The sequence below is a fragment of the Pituophis catenifer genome, unplaced genomic scaffold (genome assembly GCF_029215685.1).
Source record: "Pituophis catenifer annectens isolate HBS135680 unplaced genomic scaffold, rPitCat1.0.hap2 SCAF_1, whole genome shotgun sequence".
NCBI lineage: Eukaryota > Metazoa > Chordata > Lepidosauria > Squamata > Colubridae > Pituophis > Pituophis catenifer.
This window is the reverse complement of record NW_027256881.1, coordinates 78094087-78112966: the sequence shown is the minus strand read 5'-3', so window position 1 is coordinate 78112966 and position 18880 is coordinate 78094087. Positions and strand designations below refer to the sequence as shown.

The 18880-nt window shown below is 38.7% G+C and overlaps 1 protein-coding gene across 1 annotated transcript in view; it reads right to left on the bottom strand.

Moving 5' to 3' along the window:
• The window catches only part of EZR (ezrin), a 40704-nt gene extending 28265 nt beyond the window's left edge, over positions 1–12439 (bottom strand). The window contains exons 1-2 of the mRNA XM_070932630.1: positions 12394–12439; positions 10807–10902 (exon numbers count right to left, since the gene is read on the bottom strand). Of these exons, the coding sequence (XP_070788731.1) occupies positions 10807–10818 (12 nt within the window). The 5' untranslated portion in view covers positions 10819–10902; positions 12394–12439. The remainder of the gene's footprint in view (positions 1–10806; positions 10903–12393) is intronic.
• Between the last annotated feature and the right edge of the window lie 6441 nt (positions 12440–18880).

Here is an 18880-nt window from a genome sequence, read left to right as displayed (position 1 = left end):
AAGCTTCCTATTTCCTTTCAGCAAAGTCTTTATATGCCTCAATTCATTCCACTTACTTATACTAAGTGGCAGCTGTAGCATTTGTGCCATTTGGAAAACGATAGGATAGAGGCGTTCTTAAGAGTCTCCCACTTTTTAAAATTGTTGTTGACACTGCACTGTCTCAGATAATGAGCGACATCCAACATCACATCCTTATGCAACAATAAATTCTCTTCATTAGTTAATCCTCCAATTCTTTGGGACAAAGTTTGGGTGTATGCTGTACAGTTTTGGAAAGAGGATGGGAGTCTCTTTTGGTTATTGGGCCTTGATTCACAAAGTAGGGCTAAACTTGGGCGAAGCAGGTTGCAGGACTCATCACAGAATATAAGCAATTAAAACAATTGAGGTTGAATTATGCTGCATATATTTACACTGATTGGGTTATCACTGTCCAATTAGTGTGACAAGTGATTCATGTTTCTACTGTTGCAGAGACGGAAAAGGACAAAGAGAAAAAGCAGCAGTTGAGCGAATGTCTTCCCAAGCAGATTGCATTGTTTTAACAGCTGTATGCAAATCGGTACTTAAGTTTGTTTTTTTTAATGATGATGGTACAAAACAGTTGCTCAGCCTTAATAGTTCTAAGTTCCAAAAGCTTACTTACTTGTCTTTGCAGCTTTGCAGCAAGAAAAGAAGCAATCTCTATCTACTAAATACTGGAAATAAAGCAGTTCATTTGTTGGGTGACACACAACAAAACCCAACAAACTGTCTTTTTATGAGTACTCTTGTTTCCAGAAACATAATTTGTGTTATTATACAAGTTAAAGATCATGTTTAAAATATCACATTTTATCCCAAAGGTCCCTTCTCTGATCTGAATTCATAAAATGGAACCTTTTTCGTGAAAAGATGGCTAGGTCACAGTGAAGCCCAGTTTACTTGTGAACTGATGTTGGAAGAAACATCCTTCTAGGTTCTGCTCCAAGTGGGGAAACAGACAGTGGAAACATGGAGGCTGCTTGGAAAGATGGTTTAATGGTGGACAGGATCATATGGCTTGAATTCCTGAACAGAAAAGGGGCAGATACAGTAAATCCTTGGGTTTTTATGCTCTCTCTGGCTCTACATTTCTTGGGGCCCCAAAAGAGTATCCTGATTGGTTGTCAGACTCCCAGGGGGTTGGGGTCTTAGCTAGCCTTGCTGTCTGATGGTCACATGTGCTTCCCAGGTCACATGTGGTGAGTTTCTGCTGCTATTGTGTAGAGGGATGATCCTATCTTTGTTGGATCTTTGGCAATTCCTACTATGGCTCTGCCTGAAGGAGGCAGATCTTTGTTATGTAGAATAGACTGGCCCAGGCCTTAGTGGCCCATTGACAAAGGGTGGGGGGCAGGAAGGTGGGAGCTGCTTTGTCTGTAAAATATGCTTCTCCATTTCTCATTCAGGGAAATATAATATTCTGCCTTTTTCATATTTCTTAAAATATTTCACTCTTCCAGGAAAGGGGTGGGTGCTAACTTCCTACACTGACATACTGCAAATAGTATTAATCTTGACATATTGTACTAAACAAGCCATAGCAATTTGGCTTACGCACACACACATATATTGTGTATGTGTGTGTGTGTGTATACATACAGTGACACAATGTGTGTGTATGTGTATACATATACACATACACATACATACACACACATATACACATACACACATAATACACACATATATAAAATGGTATATAAGCCACAAGGTCCATGTGCTAAATCCAAAGTAAACCAACTGGTTTATTAGCCCAGCAAGAAGCCTAAATACAGGTAGAAGATTAAATATTGATTAAAAAGGAAGAGATCTGGAGGGACAGGGTTGCATGTTGAGAAGATAGGGTTAAGTATACTAATGAAAATTTTGTTTTAAATCAGGTTTGCTAGAAATGGAATATTTGAGACAATAATGTAGCATCATTTTCAAACACAATTTACATGTTCCAGATCACCTATATTTCTTTTTGGTACTACAACCAACTGTTCAGTTTTTCCTAATCTTTCCACTGGATATATTGTCCTAAGATTTTGCTAATGCTCTGATATATCCTAAAATATAAAATGTAATGGAACACAAATAATATAAAGATGTTAACATCAGGTTTTGCTTACTAGCCCAATAACCAGCCCAAATAACTATTGTATTGTTGTTTAGAACAAGTATGTCAAACTCGCAGCGTCACGTGATGTATCCTAACTTTTTTCCCCTTTGCTAAACTGGGTGTGGGCGTGGCCAGCACATGATGCATCCAGCTTGTGGGCCGCGAGTTTGACATCCTGCTTTAGAAAGTGCTTAGAATTATATTCGCCTGCATGAATATCAATTGAGAGAAATTTCCTGTCCCTTCTCTTCCTTACCCAGTAAGTCTGGTGATTTTCTTCTACTTATCCCAACAATGCAATTTTAATACTCAGGGGGAAGGTATATCAGGATAGATGTTTTAAGAAATATGTTGATATTTTTAAATATGTCTCATTCAAGAACCAATTAATATGATGTGTCAAATGCTAGAGGGCCCGATCGAGAATGAAATCTGGATTTTGCTAGTGGTATAAGAATTTTAAAAATTTGCTCTTAATATGTTAATTTAAACTGGAATTAATTAGATTACCATTTAATCTAATGAAATAATTGTTACTATTAATAATTCTATGAATTTTCTGTAGTTTAGCCCTTAGTTCTATTTAGATTTTCTGAATTAATAACACACTACAAGTTAAATTGGGCAGCTACCATTGCAACAGGATTGATTAATAAGCTTTCCATTCCAACTTGCTGTTTATTTCAAAGCATTAGTAACTTACATGCACATAAAGATACACATGGCTAATCTATAACAATGTAATCACGCTCCAGCACAAGTCCCAAAAACAAAGCAAGAGAAAAAAGATGCCTTTTCCCACATACTTATGAAAAAAAATCCCTTTCCTGTTTCTCTTTTATCTACAATTCAATTATCGCCCAACATCTAAGGATATAAATAGGATTGAATGCAAGCCACAGTTCCATAGAAATGTAGAAAATACTTGTATTATTTTGAATATCATTATTTTGTGTTTCTCGACTCAAAAACTCAGTTTTCATATTCTTTAAGTAAAGCTGCTTTCTCTTACATGTATTCCCGATATCAATTGAAACTCAAAAATTTTAAGTAAACAAATGGACTGTGAAGCATAACTAGCAAAATAATTTCTGCAAAACAAGAGATCACACACATCCCCTAATTTGCATAATTCATAAAGAATGCAAATTTGATGTTACAGAAGCTTGGTGGAAACTTCTGCCATTCTACTTCTCTGTATAATATTCTACTTTCAGTTCTTAGAAGAAAGACAAGATAATAAAAGAATAGTTTGAAAAAAATAGGAAAACCATGTAATGATCAATAGGTTTCATTTTTTGTCACCAATTAATTACTTTTAAATCTGACTTTTTTTTTCTAGCTTTATGCTTTAGAATAGGCTTAAGACCAAATTTAAAGCTATTCAATAAGTATTGAATATATCCAATCATTAATGACTAGCACAAGGATGCATTAAGAATCTTATCCTTCAGCCTATGATTTAATATAGCTACATAATAGCAACAGCACTTAGACTTATATACCGCTCACAGTGTTTTACAGCCCTCTCTAATTGGTTTACAGTCAGCCTATTGTCCCCAACAATCTGGGTCCTCATTTTACAGACTTCGGAAGAATTGAAGGCTGAATCAACCTTGAGCTGCTCAGGATCAAACTTCTAGCAGTCAGCAGAGTCAGCTTGCAATACTGAATTCTAACCACTGCGTCACCACTGCTCATAGGCTCATAGTATCATAGGATGGCTTTCAGAGCAATTCAGGAAAAAAATAAGCTCAAGAATCAATGTTTATTTTGCAGTGAGTTGAGGCCTGCTGCCATATGTAAGCCACTCTTCAACTTACAAAAATAGATCAGTGGGCACATTGTATTCCAAAGGTTTTCTCTCTTAAGAAAAACAGGTGTCTGTTTCAGACACCTTGCTATGTTAATCTAAGATACCCGTATTCTTTAAAAAAGTAAAGGTTCCCCTTGCACATATGTGCTAGTCGTTCCCAGTGCTCATCTCCATTTCAAAGCCGAAGAGCCAGCGCTGTCCGAAGACGTCTCTGTGGTCATGTGGCCGGCATGACTAAATGCCAAGGACGCACGAAACGCTGTTACCTTCCCAGCAAAAGTGGTCCCTATTTTTCTACTTGCATTTTTTATGTGCTTTCAAACTGCTAGGTTGGCAGAAGCTGGGACAAGTAACGGGAGCTCACCCCATTACGCGGCACTAGGGATTCGAACCACTGAACTGGTGACCTTTTGATCAACAAGCTCAGCGTCTTAGCCACTGAGCCACTATGTCTCTATCCATATTCTTTAGGGCAATCTAAAAAAACTGCAAGATGTTTAGGGCAATTTATAATGGTCAGGTTCGCGTGCAATAGCAGTTCTAATCCTAGGTCATCTAGCTAAGTACTGGATAGGAACCATAGAACTTGAGGAAAAAGATAAATGATCCCCATCTTCTCCCTACTGAAACTAGAAGGTGACTAATATGTTTAAAACAGGGTAATCCCCTATGATGGTTCTTTTCCTTTTCTAATTATCCTGTCAAAGAACTGCTTAGTAATTACTAGTTAGGTAGAAAGCTGAGGCTGGACAGCACTAAGGTACTCAGCCATGCTTACAAATCTTAGACTATCCTCACATTCATAATATAAAAATCAGTGCCTCTTGTCTCCTTTTACAATACATTTCAGAACACGTCAGCATTTCGGCTTCCTAGCATTAATTAGCAGCAGAAAGGGGGAAAAGAAAGACTGGAAAAAAACTTTTTCTAAATGTCAGGTGACAAATCTAACTCGGGCACGGTTAAGAACATACTGTAAGCAGCTTTTGTTGATTAGATGAAGGAACTTTTTCCTCAGCCCACAGAACATTCTTGTGTAACTTAGACATAAAGTCCAGGAGGTCATATTGAAACAGAACCCTATCACAGAGCCTGATTAGCAAATTCACTGCATTGCTTTATGCTGCTTAATTGAGAAGTGTAGAAAGCCTCTGATTGTAGAGGAGGGCAGTTTCTTTTTATCAGTGCAGACTATTCAGGATCGAGAGGTGAAGGAGCAGTGGAAATATAGAATGGCAGCAGAAAACAGCAAGAGTATATTTAAAGGTACAGCAACTACACTTGAGAAAGTGCTAATAAATATACTGAATTCAACATTAACTTGAATTATGACTATAAAAGACATCAAAATAAATTACTCCCAGTTCACGTTTCAGGCTAGGAAAATAACCTCTACTTACTATACTTCAATAAATAATAAGAAAAATGCACCAATTATAAACCTTTCTATAAATTTATTGGAGGGCCATGAAAGTTCACCTACACAGAAGAAAACAAAAACTATACTCTGGATCAGAGCAAAGATCTATCTAATCCAATAACTTATTTCTTACAATGATTTCTCACAATGATCAACTGAAGATTTATAAAAAAATATGTTCATAGAGAAAGTTACCTATATGTTGTCTTAAGTACTTCTGTTTGTCAATCATTCAGCCTTATGAAAAATCTTAAGTAGATTCCACATGTAGCATTTTGAGAAAACAAACCTCTCTAACCGCTTTATCCACAACATGAATAATTTTAAAGAGCTTTATTTTATGACCCTTATCACCCCCCCCCAAATAAAATCCACATGTGTTAAATTTTTCCCATTATGAAGAATATATGTAGCTCAGTGTTGAGTTCTTGGTATTCTCAAGTTATTTTCTCTTCCTGCAGCATTTCATTCCTAAACTAGGTCAATATCATGAGTTCCAATTTTACCTAGAGAGGACTTGCTTCAATTGCTTGATAAATTTGATTTTTCTTTGTAACTTTTATCCAGATGCACAATGCTCATAAAGATTTAACAATCAGAACTCTATATAATACTCCTAATCATTGCAGCAAAGAAGACCGCAGCATTACAGAACTGTATCATTTCAATACTAATGATCTTAAGGATAATATCTTGGGTCATAACTTGTCATAACTTGGGTATGTTGGTTGGCTTCCTATGTTGTGTGGTCTTTTAAAACCATGGTTTGCTCAGTATCACATTAACTCTCTAACTGCTAATCCATAATTTCTAAACTACAATTGCAAAAAAGAGCCCTTTGCTAACTGATTACCTTGTGTAACATAGAAATAAAGATTTGTAGAAGATTGCTTAAGAAATAAAGCATACTAAATACTTTAGACTTGGGAATAAAATTAGATTTCAAAGAAAATTAATAAATACAAGATCTAAAAAAGGAAGAAAAGACAAATGGAATCCTCAGGCTTTCTAAAAAATAAAATACAAAAAAACTTGGCACCTTAATTTTTTTTTGTCTCTCAAAGTTAAGGTGCTAACTTGCTAACTACCTATAAAATTTCCTTCTTTTGTGGAAACACAAAAAGCAGCACTGGTGAAAGCATATTTATCTTCCTTTTTCTCAAGTCATAGCTTTAATTATTACAATCTGCATAGCAGAGGTGGGTTTCAGCAGCTTCTGACCAGTTCTGGAGAACCGGTAGCGGAAATTTTGAGTAGTTCGGAGAACCAGTAGTAAAAATTCTGACTGGCCCCGCCTCCATCTATTCTCTGCCTCCCAAGTCCCAGCTGATTGGGAGGAAATGGGGATTTTGCAGTAACCTTCTCCTGGAGTGGGGTAGGGATGGAGATTTTGCAATAACCTTCCACTGGAGTGGGGTGCAAATGGAGATTTTACAGTATCCTTCCCCTGCCACGCCCACCAAGCCAGGCCACCAAGCCATGCCACGCCCACCAAGCCACGCCCACAGAACAGGTAGTAAAAAATTTTGAAACCACTACTGCTCCATAGGTCCAGCTTACTGAACCTGTGGATCTATGTTGTACCTACAAAAAACCCTATAGCAGATATGTTATGAGCTGTAAAGAACACATAGAACCATTATACCTTCACCCTATTAATTAGCTATTTTATCTTTTAGGTCAAAGAGCTGTATCTTTGCATCCATTTCATGCCTGCAAATTTCCTTTAAAAAAAGTAGAAATTGCACTAGCAAAATGCCGCTAAGCATCAGACTCTTTTACCTCAATTTTTCCAGTCTTCCAAAGCTTTGGAGTGGGTCTGATTTTCTTAACATTACCAAGTCTATTTAGTATACTGTATTACAGGTCTGCACATAATATGGCCTTCCTAGCAGCCTTCTGTGGCTCGCTGGTGTTTTTTAAAAAGTCTCTGCCACTAAACATTGTTGCTGCCAGAAGAATCTGCTGCCATCTCTGCCCACAAAGACAAGCTGCTGAGCACCTGCAGTGCCTCCAGGCTTCATTGACTGGGCCATTGAACAGCTGATCAATGCACCAGGTGTTCCTTTGTGGCCCATGATTTTTAAGGTATCAGTCAGGTCCTTTCCCCTCCATGAATTGTGCTGGCCTTTTTGTTTGCTAACACAAATATAGCCTAATAGGTTTTTAAAGTTACATAACTACCGTGCTTGTCAGAAGTAAATGTTTCACATTCTTAAAAAGCAACTAATATTCAGGAATAAACCTTGTAACATTGGAACTCTAGTTCTCCTATGGTCTAATATTTTTTTTTCTTTGCTTTTTAAACTTCCCATTACATTTAACGTGGCCATAGAAAACTGGAGCCTAGGAAGAAGGGAGCATTCTGTAGATATGTCACAGAGAGCAAAGGTTACAATAATCCCAGTATAGGATAATGAGAACTGCAGTTTGAGCACTACGATATTCAAGCATCTCTCTAAACCAGCTGACTAGAATAACAGTAACTATGGACCCCTGGCTCTAGGCCTTGACCCTGTCATTGCAAAAAATGAATATGCATTCTGTGGAAAGTTAATAAAACTTTCTGGCAATCCATTGCACAGCAAGATATGTTTGCGCAATAACAGCTCCTTTAGCCTTAACCACACAGACAAATACTGCAATATCTTCTTGGAAGAAACCTACTTTAGTGAAACTAATGAACTCTGCCATCTTTCAGAATTCCAAGTTCATTATTAAACAGCTTTTTAGATACCAGTTTTGCTGGAGAAGCACATTCTTGGCTTCCATGTGACTTGTGGAAAAGTAATTCAGAATAGCAGTCATTCAGTGCAAATGCACAGTCCAAGGTCATAGGGGGAACTACAGCAATCACTCCTGTTAATCTGTGTGTATATAAAAAAAAGTTTACAACTTGAACTACAGGATGAGAAATGTGAAGAACCTGCCTTCCAAGGTTTTTTACAGGTTGTCTTTGACTTGCGACCATTTGAAATTACGCGGGATCTAACTTGGGCTATTTATGACCTGGATTTAAAATTCAATGGCTGTTTCCCCAGTGGTACTTATGGGTCTTGGCATCACAGCCACACTTACTGTCATTTGCAGTGTCCTGCATGTGTCACATGATCACAATTTACAATAGTCTCTCTGAAAATTGGCACTTCCATTCTTTTTGCGGCATTCTTAATGACCCCAGTGACCACTTTACAATTGCTCTTAATGTAATGGCCCTTACAAAAAGGTCATAAAATTGGGTTGGTTATGTGACCAACTCATTTTAAGACTCATATGACTTATGACTGTGATGGGCAGGCTCCATTACAATCATAAATTGAGGACTACCTGTAGAGTTTGACCGTTCAAAACATTCTGCTCTGGAGATCAAACCTCTGAGGAATTTACAGAATGTTCCATATTTGTTCTGGACTATGACAATCCAGCCATTCCTGGGTTAGTCTGGCAATCTTCCGGAAGTTAATCTTTCAGGACAAGAAATGGCTTACGGTGTACTAGATATGGAACAGACTATTTTGCACATATTACTTTATACTTTTTGTCCGTAAAAGCAGTTGGATACAATTTTTAAATAAAAAAAAAAAATCAGAGTTATTAATTGCTTTAAGTTTTTTGACTAAGCTAGAATTCTAAGTGCAGCTATTCAGCAAATCATACTAAATGAGACAATTTCTTAAAATAAATAAATAAATAAATAAATAAATAAATAAATAAATAAATAATAAAATGACATTTCATACAAGAAGAGGTGTTCCAGTACATATTACTGGACTGAAAAGAAACACTTGAATAGTGGAAGCCTTCATAAAGGTATACTGAATTACTTGATGTCATCTAGGGAGCTCTGGATAAGTCTTTAAATTTAATTCTGGGGAAAAGGTGGGACTCCCCCACCAATACTCCCCACTGCCCAAATAAACAGAGAAAAACATGGTCAAAGGCACAAAGGCTCTTCTCTCCTGTCAATCAATAAAGAACAATAGCTAATGCCACCGATACTTAGGAAGGAGCATGCCAGATACAATTAGTGTAATTTACTGCAACAGGGTGTTGGAGAGAGAAAGCAGGGTCCAGATATTTTCAGAGGAATCCATTCTTGCATAATCAATATCTGCAATCTTGGGTCCAAAGAATAAACAATATAACATCATCAACCCCACCAAAGACAAAGGAATAAGCATTCCAATATAGAGAGAAGAATCACAGAGGAAACTGATAAAACACATGAAATGTCTTACAGAATTTCTCAATTTCTTATCTGGAAACAGTGGACTTCCTTCACATCAACTTTTTTTTTTAAAGGATCCAACTTTAATTTTGTTAAGAAATTTACATTCGTATGATGAATTAAAGGAACACAATCTACCAGCAAGACTTGAGCATGCATAAAAGCTATGCAGAATTCAGGATAATTATATGGTATGGTGTCCTTATTTATCTTTACATTTCAACAGACAACAGGAAGCCAATGCAAGTCTAGGACAACAATATATTTTATTATAATTGCAATAAGCAGCCCATACATGGACAACCATAGGTGGTAATATTCATGTTCTAATAAACTAAAATATTAAAAATGCACATTGGTCAAGTAATAGCATGAAGAAAATTAAGTGGAGAAATAAGGAACATATTCTTCAAGTGCAGTCTGCAAAATGGTGCTAACAGTGATACTTAAGGAATTGGAAGTTGAGGGAAAAGATCAATAAGAAAGCCAAAAGCCTGCCACTCCCTTTTACTGTATCAAAGCACTGCAGCCAGCCTGTGTAGGAACTGCTATTTATTATTGTCAAAATCCTTAAGAACCCGAAACTGTACCTTTTTTTACCTCCATGTCACTTGTTAGAGCCTCAATCAATTCTTTCCACATTAATAACAACACAAGAGAAATTTAGATCTCATACAACATTAGTGTGGTTAGTTTTACTTAGGACCATCAAAATCTAGCCAGACAATATACAAGCACAAAATGTGTCAGATTTATATAAAAAGTGGTTGCATTTATATATAAACTATACAAATGCAACCACTTTTTATATAAATCTATTTAGTCTCATATGTACAATATGACATCCAAATCTTTCTCTCTCTTCCTAGATTTCTTGCCAGGAAAAAAACTGCAGTTTTTTTTCTATGAATGACAATTTTATACCTGTCAATTCAGGGTTGTTTTATAACGTTAAGGAGGTTTACTCCAATTAAAATGGAATAGATTCCGAATCAGAAGATAAAAACCCACAATTAATAGTGTAATTTGATTAAATTTTAATCAAAGATTATAAATTTCTTTGCATTTTTAGACTCAGAAGGCCCCCAAAGAACATCTTACATGTAAGTGCATGTAAGAAATTAAACGATAATTTCTATAACTCATACTAAAGGGAACTTTAATGGAACAAATATCATAAAACAAGAGTAAAGCTCTTTGTTTTTATTTACCGGTTTCGGCATTTTTGGTTCCTGAGGTTTTCCTGTCGATCCAAGACCAAATATTCATACAGCAGTTTATGGATATCCTCTTTGCTTCCAGGAGATCTGGTAGAATGGGTTACAAGGAAGACCAACTCAGACACATGACATAGTTAAGGAGCTTTAGGCAGGTTAAGTAAGCAAAAATGATTCACTCATGACCAATAATTACTTAGTAACACTACCACTTTACAAAGAAACAGAACCAGCAGCCTCACCCAGTAGAGGGGGGGGAAAAAAGAGTCCAATTGTAAGTAGAGAAGGTCATTTTGCCAGCCACACCCATAAGAGCAGCTTCAAGATTTTTGAGAGAGAGAGAGAGGGAGGGAGGGAGAGGGAGAGAAAGAAAGAAAGAAAGAGAGACTGTCTCGGGGATGGTATCAAAAGCCAGTATCCCAGCAACAAGAGAATCAACGAAACCCCTCGGAAGGAAAACTTGTGCTAAGCCTCTCAGGCCACCAGTTGATCGCTCGTATTTCTCAAAGTCGGCTCCCTTTAGAAGACAATGGCTGCAATCTGATTAGGACTATTCCGCAATAAGGAAGCTGCAGGCGCCCAGTCCACATAGGACTAAAACACACGGAGGGCTCGATCTTAATCCTGGGGGGGACATCGGTAATTGTTCCCTGGTGCCCTTCAAAACTACTGTAAACAGGGGAAGGAGACATTTTCTGATAATGTAGGTCCGATGTAACCCGCAGTCTTTTTCAGCGACTCAATGTTTGGGGGTGGGGGAGACCCCTTCGTTTAACGCCCCCCGCCCGCCCCCCCTCCCCCAAGGACACAAATGGCCTCCTTTTGTACTGGTAGCGCCACCTTCACGTTCACGTTCACGTACAGGGAAGTTCAGCATTTCTATTTTTCGCCCTCCTTCCTTGCGCGCGCGAAAAGGGGAGCTCGATTCTTTTCAGTAGCTCAGTCCTTCCGTTTCGAGTAACCAGACGAAAGGCTCGCCTGTTCAACGTCCGTAAACGCGCTCTTGAAAAGCGGACCCGAAGAGGAGCGCAACGCCACCCACGCCGAAGGGTGGCTGGGTCTTCCTAAATCAAGAGGGGCTTTTCGCGCGAGGGAAAGGGGGAAAAAAAAAACCGTAGTGGAAAAAAACCAGATTCCAGGAAGCGGCGATCTTTCGCACGCTTCCTGGAGTAGAAGTTTCCTTGAACTCCGTGGGACGCGGAGGGAGGGCGCGAGAGACTTCTACTTTCCGCAAACCTCCGGGAAGCCGAGCGCGAAGTTTGTCCCAAACTCCGAAGGAGGCTGAGAGGGGAAAAGAGAAGGCGCAAATCCTGCTCCGGAAAAAAAAAACAAAAAACCCAAATTCCCTGTGAGAGAGAAGCGCAGCGTGGGAATCCCCCGCCGCGGCACCTGTGGCCAAAACCTTGTTAGTCAGTCCCCCACCACCCACCCACCCCCGGCGCTTCTTCCTCCTTTCCCGCCTCGGAGGCGAGAGCTTCCCGAAACTGTTTCGGATCCTTCGGGGGGCGGGGGGGGCACTAGCTTTCCTTTCCCGCCAACGCAAGGCAACCTGCGCAGAGAAGGTTCTCTCGGCGGCCTTACCTCGTCGGCGCGTCCTCTCTCTTCAAGCGGGTGGAGCGCCTTTTGCTGCGGCGCGGTTGCTCCAGCGGCTTTGCCTCTTTCTCTGGGCGTGCCTTTCCCGGGCCCTCCCCGGCTGGCCGCGTCAATATGGCTGACGGCGTCGAGAGGGCGAGCGCAGCCGGTCTCTCGCTTTGCTGCCGAAGCCCCTCAAGCCCAACGTGCTGCAGCCTGCAACGCGCGAAAGCTTGCAGCGACCTCCCAGCTGGTTGTCAACCCGAAGAAAGGAGGACCGGAGGAGAAAGATTTAACATGCCTGCAGCGGGTGTGTTAAGCCTGGCAGAGTCCTGTGATTTGCAAAGCGCTCGGACAATTATTTTCAGATTCTTGTTAAGGAAAGAAAGAAAGAAGGCGCGTCTGGTCCGTTTCGGCCGTCCACCCTCACGCACAATTGCCGGGCGCTTCTGTCCCGACGCAGCCTGAAAAGTTACTTCGCTGCTTGTACCTTGTTGAAGGAAGGTGCAGCAGTGATGGTGAAGTAGTGGAAAGGTTCTTAGGGAAACCAGGACACAAACCGGCTTGAAGTAATAATAGTCTTGGAAAGAAATCCATTAAGATTAGATAGATAAACCTAAACCAGGGGTGTCCAGCCTTGGTCACTTTAGGACTTGTGGATTTCAACTCCCAGAATTCCCCAGCCAGCATTTCTGAGAGTTCAAGTCCGCAGGTCTTAAAAGTAGCCAAGGTTGGACACTCCTGACTCAAACCATTATTATCATTGCCACCCCAGTGAGGGTGTACATGTTAGTCCATTGATCCTGTTCATTGAGGAAAGAATTTAATGAAACAAGACCAAACAAGTGAAGGCTATAGAAGTCTCCAAACTTCCTGAAGCAGAAAATGGATCACCTAAGAGAAGTAGGTGGCAGTAAAAAAGGAAGTCCAAGCCACAACCCCAGGGAAGCAAAAGGTGGAAGAAAAAGTATCATTTCTCTTTCTACCTAGCCCTTATGAATGTGTAGTGTAGCCATGGGCATTTGCACAGCATCACAATATACAATATAATGATATAGACATGGGCAGCAATTTTATTAAAACAATAACCTGAACCCTATACTGAACCCTATCTTGAATTCATTGAAGATACTCATATTACTTTGACTCGGGGACCAAGATAAAATCTTTGTCTTTGATGGTCCAATGTTTGTGTGTGTGTGTGTGTGTGTTTAAACACTATGAAACTAATTTGCTGGTACCTTTATTCCTTATCTAATTACAGCTGTAAGATTTCTTCCTGGTCTAGAAATATTCACCTTGTCTAGTATTGCTTAACTTTTTGACATCAGCAGTTTAATCTTGCTATTGCTGTCAGCTATGGGAAAGCTCACTCAGGGCTCTATTTGTCCCAAAACAGTTCTATTCCTTGGTTCTATTCCTACCCCAAACAGTAACAGAATACAATAGCTTTGTGGCGCTTTAATTCTGGGGACAATGTAGTCTCTTCACTCCAGATAAAATCAGGAAGGAGAGAGAGAGAGAGAGAGAGCTTACCAGAATTTTGGAAGAATCTTTTAAAAGCAGATGGTGTCATAATATTGGTGTGTTGAAGTGGACATCTTATTTATGTTTGATGTATAAATAATTAGTGGAGAAGAAACAATGACAGAGTAAGCAACCCATGGCCTAACACAATGTTACTGATCTTCTGAAAATGCTTTACTACTTGGGCTGGTTGGATACTTTGACACAGATTATTCATTAATGTATACTCTCTTTTTCTTTGCTTTATCTAGTGTCCTAACAGAAGAAAGGGACAAATAATTGAAAAGTTCTTTGATACTATATATGTATAACCCCCAATTGTTGTTTTGCTACATAAATCAAAGTTCCTCAGAAGGGAATGAGCAGCAAACTCTTTGAAGCAAATTTATAATTCCAGTTCTAACTTAAAGTATGTTGTGTTGTAGGAAGTTAGCACCCACCCCTTTCCTAGAAGAATGAAATATTTTAGGAAATATTAAAAAGGCAGAATATTATGTTTCCCTGTATGAGAAATGGAGAAGCATGTTTTAAAGACAAAGCAGGTCCCACCTTCCTGCCTCCCCCCCCTTTGTTAATGGGCCAGAGTCAAAGGACCATCATCTGCAACACAATAGAACCCATCTAGGACAGAAACTCACCATATGGCACCTGGGAAGATTATATCAGCCAGCAAGACTAGCTAAGTCCCCCACCCCCTGGGAGTCTGACAACCAATCAGGATACTCTTTTGGGGGCCCAGGTAGTTCAAAGCCAGAGAGAGCATAAAACCCAGGGACTCACTGTATCTTGCCCCTTTTCTGTACAGGAACTCAAACCATGTGATCCTGTCCACCAGTAAACCATCTTTCCAAGCAGTTTCCATGTTTCCAGTGTCTTTTTCCCCACTTGGAGCTGAACCCAGAAGGATATTTCTTCCAACAGTGTTATAGGCAGCACAGATGTCTACATATATCGTGGCACATATCTGAACTGCACATGTTTATATTGCAGGACAGAAGTAGACAACTCATTGGCCAATGAGTTCATTTGTTACATCGGTGTCTTCACCAAATGGCTCTCATGGACATGCTTATACATTGGAACAACAGTTGTGATACGCCAATCATGAAATATCCATTTTATGCAGAATGCTGCAATTCTCCTCTTATGTTTTCTAATGTTATAGGATGTTTACTACTGCCTCATTTTGCCTTTTTATTTGGGGGAGTAGGGCAGGCATGTGTTCATCCTGGCAAACAAAGCACTGAGCTGCAGTGACTCACCATTTTTATTTTAAAATGCTTGTATGGTGGGCCAGAGACATGTAATCAATGCTAGATGCTTGGGCCTTATTGAATAGCAAGCTGACTTCTCATTTAATTCTTTTAAAAATATCTAAGAAGAAGATTTATTGATCCACTTGAGAATTTTGCCTATCCCTACAGTTCATGCTTTTGTAGCTTTTAATTGTATCCATGGTCTCAGGCTGTAAGAAAGGATATTTTTGGGACAGGGCATAAAATACAGTACTTTCAGGAAGCCAATAAGTGTTGAAAAATTTGGAAAAACAAATGGTAAGACCTCTTTCAGCCATGCCAAAAAGAAATCCTGAAAACAGCAGATGGAGGAAAGATTAGATTTAAGGGATCAGAAAGAAAGAGAGAGAGATTGGGGCTGATACACCCCCCCCCATGTTTTTTTTTTTAAATATGGGTTGTTCAGAAAACAGTTTTGTAGGACAACATACAGATGCTAAAAATAGTTACAAATCAAAATTTCTCTCCTTATTTGGGGATGGAATTCTGGCATACACAGAGCTTGGCTTTATAGTGCTTTTGGTGTGAGCTTGTACAATTTGCATTGACCTAGGCTAGTGTATTTCAACCTTGACAATTTTAAGATGAGTGGACTTCAAATCCCAGAATTCCCCAGCCAACAATGTGGAAGTTATCAAGATTGAAAAACCCTGATCTAGGCATTATGAGGATTCTTTGGCATGTCCAATCATGAATGCAGTTTCATGTCTTTGGTATATATGTTACTAAAGGTTAGTGTTTACATTCATGACCTCTTTTTTTCAGCTTTTCACATATGGGGAAATCAAGGATTACTTATTCTGGGAACTGAACAAAATACAGAGATAATTTCATAATGATTTAACCATTATTTTTCATATATAGACATATGTAAGATAAATTTCCTGAGGGGGTGGGGAAACCTTCCAGCTTCCCCATTCCACTTCACTGATAGTTGGCTGAAAGGGACAGGGAAATCCTGGTTGTGATGGCTTTGCTGGTTTGTTTCATAAATGGAATGAGAGGAACTGAAATTCAGAATCAGCTTGTAATGTTCAATTAGGACTAGAGATCAAAAGAAGATGGAGTGCCTGGATTTTCTGATAAAATAATCCATGTCCAAGTAAGGATTTAAGTATTTCCATGAATCAATATTTATGGTTCAGAGACAATATGTAACTCATTTAAATCTAATAACATTTATTGTGGCATAAGGTTTCATAGATTCCAGTTTAGCAGTGAATAGCCTGGTGAATCTACTTTGTTTTTTCTTAATAGAACTCTGACATTGGGCGAACGCACCTAGTCTGTTTGGATGTGCAAAGTGACAAAGAATGGAGGAAATTATTGCTCCTTATATTGATAAATGTTGCTACTCGCTGCTCTCTGTGGATGCCATCATTTTGATTGTGATAATGTGTTCTAGAAGGAGGCCAGGATTGTGACTAAGTCCACTCTGTTTGTGAACATTGCAGGACCACATTAATAACTGGAATATGGAGACAGCAGAAAATAAGAGAAAGAACTGGAGAAAATCACAAAATATAAAGACCTGCAAATTGAAGTAGAACAACTTTGGCAAAAGAAAGTAAAGATAGTACAAATAGTAATAGGCCTCATGGATCCAATCCCTTGAACACCACTGGCATTGACAAAAATCACCATTGGTCAATTGCAAAAGGCAGCTTTACTTGGAACAACTTACATCTTGTGATGATACCTTTAACACCACCAAACAACATCTTCCTATCCCAAATTCATGGGAAAGGCTTTATAGAGGGACAAAAATGCCAAATCCAGTCTGGATGACATCTGGATGACTGTGAGACCAACCATAATAATTTAAGCTTGGATGCCACATGACTCTCAATGACTCAGGAAGGTTATATGTATACATAGCCCATATTTTCATGATCAGTTTCAAATCCAAGCTCATCAGATCTTTTACATTATTAGTTTCCTCCAAATATTTTAGCTACTTAATTTATAAAATTCTTTTAGTGGCTTGGTGATTCTCATTGGGAATCACAAATCGCTGCTGATATATTATAAATCACTTAAAGATCTATGCTAGATCTTTATCTATATTCTGTCCATTTTGCCCATTCCTGCCCACAAAAGCACAATCTGATCGTTTTCAAGCAGCCACAAAACTCCTGTTACTTACCTTTCTAGACATTCACTACAGTGTTCTTTTCATTGTACATTCCATGCCTTTCAACTTTTCTACACAAGGTTTCCAGTGCCCCATGAAATCTTTAAGACTCATTCTTCCATGCATAGCACCTTGGCAGGCATAGTAACTCCATTGTGCCGGTGTTATTACGAATAATGAATGCAGATGTCAAGCCACAAGATATTTAAAATTAAATTTACTCAGTTCAGTTTAAACTCTCATAACTGAAATTTTAACCTCAAATGGAGGCTGCTTTCAAATAAGTGGCTCCTGTTACCAATAAAAAGTCAGTGTGCAGGATACTAGAATAGGAAAAATGCAGAAAAGAGTAACGCAAGTACATGGGAGGTTACAATGGGTCACAATTAAATTGTAATTGACCCACTTTTGAGTCAGCAAAACACTATACTGGAATGAACTTTGCAATCCCTTTTGCCAATGCCTACTCCGCCATTATTTCACCTTTTCTGAGCCAGTGTCAAATGTACTATCCTGATTTACAGATATTCTTTGATTTATGACCACAATTCAGCCCAAAATTTCCATTACTAAACAAGACAGTTATTAAGTGAGTTTTGTCCCATTTTATGACTTTGTCAAGTGTCTGAATTTTGAGCATGTGACCATGGGGATGCTGCAATTAAAGTTGCAATGGCTGTAAGTGTGAAAACCAGTCATAAGTCACTTTTTTCAGGGTGTTTGTCAAATAGTCACTAAGTGACAATGTGAGCTTGACCCCCTTGATGTAGAAGGTGGTAATGCATGACAGATTTTACACAACTTTTGGCTGCCATTAGAAGTTGCTAGCTTAATGGGGTAGGACACTTTAGCACTGGGATGGCTTTGGGTACCTTAAAACTGTCTCACTCATGTTGGAGATGGGATGAGGTGAAATTCAACTCATGGAGACCTGGCAGAAAAAACATTCAGCACATATTTCTACTTCGGTTAGGTGCAAACCCACCCACCCACATTGCACCCCCCACACATGTGTACTTTATATGTGGAGGGGGATATGTTCACAGTAACAAATATGCCATCACTGTTGCCATTATATAGAAAATAGCTCTAAGCCTGGTCAGAATGATAGCTGAGATGTAATAGTAGAACATCTTGACAGCTGTAAAGGATGCATCAGTATATTGGTCATAGATAACTATGAACACTATATGATTTTAAAGACTATAGTGAAAGCAAAGGAAAAAAATACTATTCCATACAGGAACAATAATAACATTGGATTCTTTGGTATGTGCTATAATTACTAACACATTAGCAATGAAAAATCTGAGCAAGTGTAAAAGAATATGTTTTCCACTCAGTCCATTTAATGGCCTTTTTATTGTGGATACTTCCCATTTTATGATTTTTTTTAGAACAGTGTTTAGATTTTTATATCTTTATTTTTTTTCAATCTATGAAACAATTCTTTTAACTTTTGATATATGCTTTAAGTATTTGCCTCATAAATTTGTAGCTGGGATATAAATTCCTTCAATTTGGTTTACATAAAGTTGTA